This window comes from Populus euphratica, unplaced genomic scaffold, assembly GCF_000495115.2.
Source record: "Populus euphratica unplaced genomic scaffold, PopEup_1.0 scaffold3960.1, whole genome shotgun sequence".
NCBI lineage: Eukaryota > Viridiplantae > Streptophyta > Magnoliopsida > Malpighiales > Salicaceae > Populus > Populus euphratica.
In genome coordinates this window covers 1,126-8,682 of record NW_011503764.1, presented here as the reverse complement: position 1 = coordinate 8,682, position 7,557 = coordinate 1,126, and the positions used below count along the sequence as shown (strand labels likewise).

The 7,557-nt window shown below is 31.5% G+C and overlaps 1 protein-coding gene across 5 annotated transcripts; it reads right to left on the bottom strand.

The window, feature by feature from the left end:
• Positions 1 to 3,395: 3,395 nt before the first annotated feature.
• On the bottom strand, positions 3,396 to 6,956 carry LOC105119914 (DNA repair protein RAD51 homolog 3-like). Of its 5 annotated transcripts, none has more exons than XM_011018111.1 (9): positions 6,791 to 6,956; positions 6,156 to 6,264; positions 5,406 to 5,531; positions 5,231 to 5,264; positions 5,064 to 5,134; positions 4,742 to 4,968; positions 4,329 to 4,460; positions 3,953 to 4,019; positions 3,396 to 3,793 (listed from the first exon to the last, which is right to left on the bottom strand). In XM_011018111.1, exons 2-9 carry the CDS (start codon positions 6,238 to 6,240, stop codon positions 3,618 to 3,620), a joined length of 918 nt encoding a protein of 305 aa, XP_011016413.1. In that variant the 5' UTR covers positions 6,241 to 6,264; positions 6,791 to 6,956; the 3' UTR covers positions 3,396 to 3,617. The 5 variants fall into 5 exon arrangements, with proteins under 5 accessions (XP_011016413.1, XP_011016411.1, XP_011016408.1 ...); XM_011018109.1 differs by having other exon boundaries at positions 3,396 to 3,741; positions 6,156 to 6,305; positions 6,791 to 6,898; XM_011018106.1 differs by having other exon boundaries at positions 4,742 to 4,962; positions 6,156 to 6,305; positions 6,791 to 6,898.
• Positions 6,957 to 7,557: the final 601 nt, after the last annotated feature.

The following is a 7,557-nucleotide window of genomic DNA, read 5'->3' as shown; positions in this document are numbered from 1 at the left end:
CCCCCCCCCCCCCATGGAAGGAAGACTTATATACGAATAATCATTCAAGGATTTAGTTGTGATTTTTTTCTTACAAGAATTCAAATACAATCTTAAAATAAAAAGACCAGGAAACTTTCTAAGAAGATCAATTTATAAATAAAAATAAAATATAAAAACAAACAATAATTTTTTTAGAAAATTCAGAAACAAAATAAAGCTTTAAAAAAAATATGTAACCAGCAAAACAAATGCAATTCACCAATCCATTTTACTATATTATATTTTTCATTGAATTGATTATATATTTTTTTTAGATTAACATGGGTGTTCGGGCCAGTTTGCACACATCACGACCAATCTCACAGGCCCTAAAGTTAATGACTATATAAATATCTAGTGGTCATCGTATAAGCAATCAAGTATTCGAATTTGATATCATAAAAAAAACAAATTCCTTAATCTAAAGTTTTTACCACCTGACCACCACCTAGATGGTTTTGAATTGATTATATTATTTAAACATGTCATAAATGTACTAATTTTTGTGAGACGAACAACATAAATATCTATATTGTGTTTAAATTTAAGTTTTATTTGAGATCATCTATATAAGTTGATTTGTTTTTTAATTTAAAATTCATTAATATACCTGCCTAGAAAGAATTTAATTTGAATATAATTTAATAAAATAACTGCGTTAAAATTTTGTTTTACTCAAAAGTAAAAATCTTGTCTTACTTGAAATTTAAAATATTCCAATTTAATCCATATCTTTTTAATAAAAAAATTCTTTTCATTTGTTTTCTACAAAACATTTATATACTTAACTTGTCCTTGTTTTGAAATGTTTATTTAAATGATGGTTGAAAGTTACTTTTCATAGTTTATTTTAAAATTAATCTTAATTTGGTGGGTTTCAAGCACCGCGATCCAAACAGAAGAATGAACGGAGGAGGATGGCGGCGGCGGAATAAAAAACTCCGATATCGTATCTCATTGGTGGTCTATTTATAATAACCAAAAGCCAAACCAAAAGGCCAAAGAGCATCTGAGCATCTGCATTTTATCCCACTCGCGGACTCCGCTTGCTGCTTCCATCAAACTAAATTCATGGTGGCTTGACGATAGCTTGATTTATGAGATATTACTCTAAGAAGCTACCTTAGAGCAATTAAATCTCTGCCTGACCTATTTTATACTATTAACAGTAAAACACAAACTCGTGACTTTTAAATTACTAAAATATAATTTATATTATTTTCTAATAATATTAACTATAAAATCGAGAAGTTAGGTGAGAGTAACTCATATGTGATTTGCCGTACAATTCTAGTGGTTAGGTTAAATAATTTCCAAGGCAAATAAAATGAAATGGTTATAAAAAAGAAATGCTACCATCTGGAGTCGAAATCATGTCCCATCTGCCCTTTTCCAAGTACCTCGCGGGGATTGAGAAGGCCACTTGACTTTTAGAGGGTGGCTGCTGGTAGTATAAAAGATTCGTTTATCGTGCCGTCAGTGGATTTAAATTTATATACAGGTGTGAATAGCTTGTTTAGCACCCAATAAAAAACAAATTTAATCTTAATAATTAAAGTTGATAAAAAATAGACTGATCATTAATAGAATAAAAATCGTAATCTAGCGTCCATGCTCAAATATACAACAAGAACATTAAACGCCTACGATATCGATTACATCAACATATCATCGATGCTAATGTCTTTCAAAATTATTAATTTTAAATAAAATAACAAGCTTGGCATATATATATATATAAAGTATTTTCAAGTCATTTCATAGTTCATTTAAAATTAACTATTTCTGAAGTAATCGTAAGAATATATTATTCACATCGATATAATATTCAAGAAAATAAACTCTTCTAAATTCTCACTTTTAAGAGTCAAAGTCATGAAAAAAAAAAACCCGTTGGAAGTATAAGCAAAGTAGAAACATGAACTTTTTTAAATTATTTTGATATTTTAATATTTTTAAAAAATATTATTTAATATATTTTAAAAAATAATACAAACTGCTGGAGGTTGTTTTGCTTAACACGATTGAGTGTACAACTTTTCCGATATTAAAATGAAGAAAAAATCAAATAAATCCCACAATGGCCAAGGCCGGGGTAGGTGTACCAAAAACAATAGGCAAGGCAGTGGGTTGTTGGCAATCGGTGGATGATCGCAAGTAAATTGCTTTGCGTTGAGATTTTGTTCAAAATTAGGTTTGAGAATCCTGTCGTTCAACATAAGCCAGCCCATCATCTTGATTAATATATAAGCAGATCCGCATGCTCACCAATGTGGTATAACCTCATTGGTTAATGGTTGTTATAATTTACTATACTTTCTAATTGCATGCCCACCAACTACATCATATATTATATTCCTCTTATTTCTAGGTGCAAACACCTGGAGTTCAACTTAAATTTCAAAATGATAAATGCATCTATATTTCTTTCGATAAGCTTTATGTGCCGGTAGAAATCGTAGTTATGATTATTTTTAAAATATTTTTTATTTTAAAATAATATTTTTTATTTTTTAAAAATTATTTTTAATACTAGTAAATTAAAATTATTTAAAAATAAAAAAATATATTAATTTAAAAAATAAAAAAAATTATTTATTTTAAAAAATACTTTTAAAATGTAAAAATAAAGAAGGATGAACTTCAACACTGCTAGACTGCAGAGGATTATGAAGGCATGTAGTGTGGTCAAAGTACTGTTGGTTTAAAATTTAATTGTTTTATTTAAAATTAATATTTTAAAATTATTTTGATATATTAATGTTAAAAATAAAAAAAAATTATTTTAATATATTTCTAAAAAAACATTTTAAAACTAAACTTTTACCATACAGATAATTCCCAATCAAATGTTAACAGCCACATAATCTTTAATTTGGTGAGCAATTTATATTAGCAAGGAATTACAAAGGGAGCTTGCTAGATTAATCTGCCCACATTGTCAATCATCCTGCTGGTTCAATCACGTCAAAATACCAGTAAAAGTCTCCAACATGAGCTATCCCACCCTCTTGTCGATGTTCATGGCGGTGCCATTTGTGAAAATCAAATTAAAAATGTTGACATTAAGGAATTGAAAAATCTCAATTGATAACAAACACAAGTAATGTTAGCCTGAAAGAATCTTATCTGCAGAAAACAGTAATATTAAAAGCATATAGTGTTTTGCTAATTTTTAGTTTTTTTTGGTGTTTTCTCTAATTTTTAAATATTTGTGTTTTTTATGTTTTAATATACTGATATAAAAAATATTAATAAAAACAGTTATTTTAATATATTTTTAAATAAAAAATATTTATGAACAACTCCAATTAAAGCAGCCAGGTTGCAGTTCAATGAAACGAGTCCAATCAGTGATCAAAATCAGACTTAAGTTGATAAGAACCGCTTTTGTTTCATGATATGATGCTGGAATGAAACAAATTAGGGAATCAAGATTACAATAATTCACCACGTCTGAATTCTACTTCCAAACTCAGTTTCATTTACAATTTAATAGATAGAACTATGCAACCTCTGGTTCATTTCCTTAAAAAAAAAAATATGATTGATAAAGAAAATGAAACTGCAGCCTGTACAATGTCCTTGTGAAATTTTTAAACCAGCTTACTACGTTTACAGTGTGGAGCAGAATTTCGGATCCCTCTAGCAGTCACAGAATATGGTGCTGCTGCTGGTCTAAGGTAAGGTGACTTGTCAATGTATGCATATCGTTCATTTCTGTTCCAGTACAAAATGATCCGATTAGTGCAACAACGTGACCAGCTATCACCTACACAGGATCATGAAACAACAAAGTTAAGAGATCCAAGTGACACGGGAAATGGACTAGAAAAGCAATAGAAAAACAAAAAACGACATGCCAATAACTTCAGCAACCATGCAAAGAACGAATTTTAGTAAGTCGGGAGCCAGTAGAGATTGAGCTTACCCAATGAAAATGATAATTGGAAGGAACCTTCCATGTACCTAGTTGTCACTTGATTCAATAAAACCACCTTGAAGAGTAAAAAGGTCCTGAATCAGTGACAAAAGGATAATAAAGAACAAGCCAAATTTAAGACAAAGTCCTGTCGCATGACAACTGCATAAATGGCATCATTATTCTTTTCCTAAAGGAAACATGCAACATCATACTGATGAGATAAGTGGTAACCATGCTCAAGATATACTGATATCAACACAGTTCCAAAAACTTTTCTTAACTCTGTCAACTGTTGTCTGCATATCCATATCATATCTGAGATTCTGAAAGGGGAAGAGGAGACAGAAAGAAATCCATGATATAATGAACACATATTTGTTACCGCTAAATTGCACATTTTTGCAAGCTTCACAAGCTTTAATGCCATTTCACCAAGTATTCGGGTCCTGAGGGCCAGGTCTTCAAAACCTTGACGGAAGTGGAAAGCAACACTATCAATGATAACAATCTTAACCTGGTAAAAAATTGGATAATCAATCAAGGGGTAACAATTGTAATGCACTAAATGATAAGTTGGCCCTATAGCTTTTAGTTCATGCAAGGAAAAACAGTAAGAGAATTGGAAATTTAGTTGTCAATTATTAAACCAAAGAGAAGTGTCTCTATTAGCAATTATAAGAAGGAGTACACATAGCGATGGAAAACTGTTCAGAAGCATGCTACAGCATCCCATGGAAAAAGAAAACCAGACAAGAACAAATTGAGACACTTCTTGTATCTAACTTCATCACTTACATCTTTGTGATCTGAAATGAACTCTTCCAAGTAATTTATCAGGGCAATTTGTTCTGTATAACTGCAGATGCGGAAAAAGTATATGTTTTGTAGGACATCCTTGCCCTGGATTTCACCTTGGCAGGCTTGCAAATCCTTGTGTAAGAACCTTTTATATTCTGAAATGTCCTCTGCGCATGCTTCAGCAATTTCTTGAGCACGCTCTCCCATAAAACTACCTTCTGTATCTAAGCATGGCATAATTTCAACAAATTAATAGCATAAAGATAACAAAAGGTCTGCTCCGAAAGCAATAAAACATACAACCAACATCATGAACTACCTATATAAATTGCCTTTCCTCCTAGGCCACCACAATAAGATGGCATTTGAACATTGACAGCAAGTTGGATCCTGTGAATTCAAATATAAACCATGCTTCTCCAACAAAGGTGCAGTGAGCATATGCAGATGAAAAAGAATACAGAACAAAAGGATAAAATCGCATACCCCAGCTGTGTTTTACCAATGCCTGGTACTCCACCTATAAAGAATGGGAAACAACAAATAATTAGAAAAAAAAACCCTGATAACAAGAAATCCAGGAACTATTATTGCTCAAAGAATTTATATATTCACAAACTAATAGTTTCATTAACTTAGAAAAGAGGAAATGATGACAGACCGATTTCTGTAACTTGTTTGCAACTTATTCCTCCACCTAGGATGTCATCCAAATCCGCACAAGATGTGGTAAGGCGTGTCATCAAAGACCTCTCTTCATGAAGCAGATCCCAGGCATTTTGTGGATCTGTAGTCACAAAAAGATGCAAGTGGTGAGCTGATTGCATTCAATTAAATCACATAGAAAATACGAAAACAGGCAGAGGGGATCCAATAACCATTATCCCGCACTTACTGAACTGAAGCTGATACATTTTACATATATTGTTCAGGGGTCAAAGTTTATATGTTAAACTATAACATAACATAACATAACACAACACAAAAGACAGAGAAAACTGCGATCATTTCATTCCATTAAGTTCTAAGTAACCAAATATTAAAATAGAAGTTTATAATTAAATTTAAAATGAGCAGATATGTGCCTTTAGCAAAGGTAAGCAACTTTCAACCGCCGCAAACCATTTCTGTAGTGCATGAAAAGTCACGTGGTCACACTTGCTTCCACCCGCCGCAAACCATTTCTGTAGTGCATGAAAAGTCACGTGGTCACACTTGCGAGATGAATTGCAAAGTGTCTAGTCTAGTGTCTAGCGTACAAAAATATCAATCGGCAGAATCGTTTTGTAGCCAAGTATATCACCATCTAATCGTTGTCACAGCATTACAAATCTTTTTTGGCTGTATTAGGACTAACAACAACCCTAGGAGAAGTTGGACACGACACAAGACTAAAATCAAAATAAACTACCAACTGCAATCCAGTCTTTGGGATTGAGGCTTTGTTGTTGTTGTTCTTGTTGTAAAATAGCATCGCTTCCATCCAATCCATCCATCAGACTACCAGGTGATGATGCTACCTTCAAAGTTTCAAGAGCTTCACCATCTGAAATTTCTAAATCTTTTCGAGCACAAACAAAGCAAAATGAAACCATATCACACTAAAGGAATATTAAAACAAAACAAAAAGAAAGCGGAACAGCAACGGAATCCCCGCAAAAAAGTGACATGGATGCAAGAACTAGAACATTTCCAGCAACCCAATGATGAAAAAGATTACATATTCCACTTAAAGAAAACAAAACCACAAAGGAACACGTATACTTCAAGAGGCTATGCTTCTAGTGATATTACAACATAAACATCAAACTGAAACCCCATTCCCATTATGAAATATCTCGAAAAATTCATTATATACAAAACCCAATTACCAGTATTGATTCAAGAAATAGATTACAGTGGTAAAAAGCGCTACACCATTCACGTACGAATAACGACAAACACTTGGTGTGTGCAAGAAAGATAGGAAAAGAAACAGAAAGATCAGAGAAGCATGTGAAGTAGCGAGTGACTAGAAGAAAACTATGGTGCTTGGAAAGTATTTACCAGAAGCAAGCTCTGAATGAAAACTAGAAGCAAGTAAAGCGAGGGAAGTGTAGCCTGCTGGCTGTTCCCGCTCCTTTCTTTCCCTCTCTGCTTCGTTGACGTTCGTATCCTTGAAATTTCGAGAGCGAGTAAAAAATGTTCGTCTTTTTTTTTTAAATTACGGAAATACCCCGCTGATTTAACTAAAAATGAAATTTAATTTTCATTTTTAAATGTTTAACAATATGGTATATTCTTTTAGTAAAGTTTCAAAATAAAATTACGAGTATCAAATAAAATACAATATCAGAATTATATTTTGAAATGCATTAAAAATTATATAAACGAAAAAATAGAGAGCACGAGCTTAAAAATGGGGAGATAGTAAGAAAGAAGATTAAATAGTTTCTGGTACAAAAAACTGATAGACTAGTGAGTTAATATTACACTTTAAACTTAAGGAATTCAAAATTATTTATGTCACTACATTAAATCTCATTTTTCATAATATTATTTTTATTGCTAAGTTTTAAATTTAAAGACTTAATTTCATTTATCGTGTTGTGCACTAGCTTCAGGAGCATTTTACTCCACCATATTAATAGAATTTCAATTAAAATCCTATCTTATGGTAAAATAGTATAATTATTTTGTTTTATTTATTAAGGGTGAAATAATATTTTTATGTTAACCTATATAAGTTTTTTGTATTTAAATTAAAGCAAGTACTTTAAAACAAATCAATTAAGAAGAATTCTAATTTTTTTATGTTTGTATTTATTTTTGTG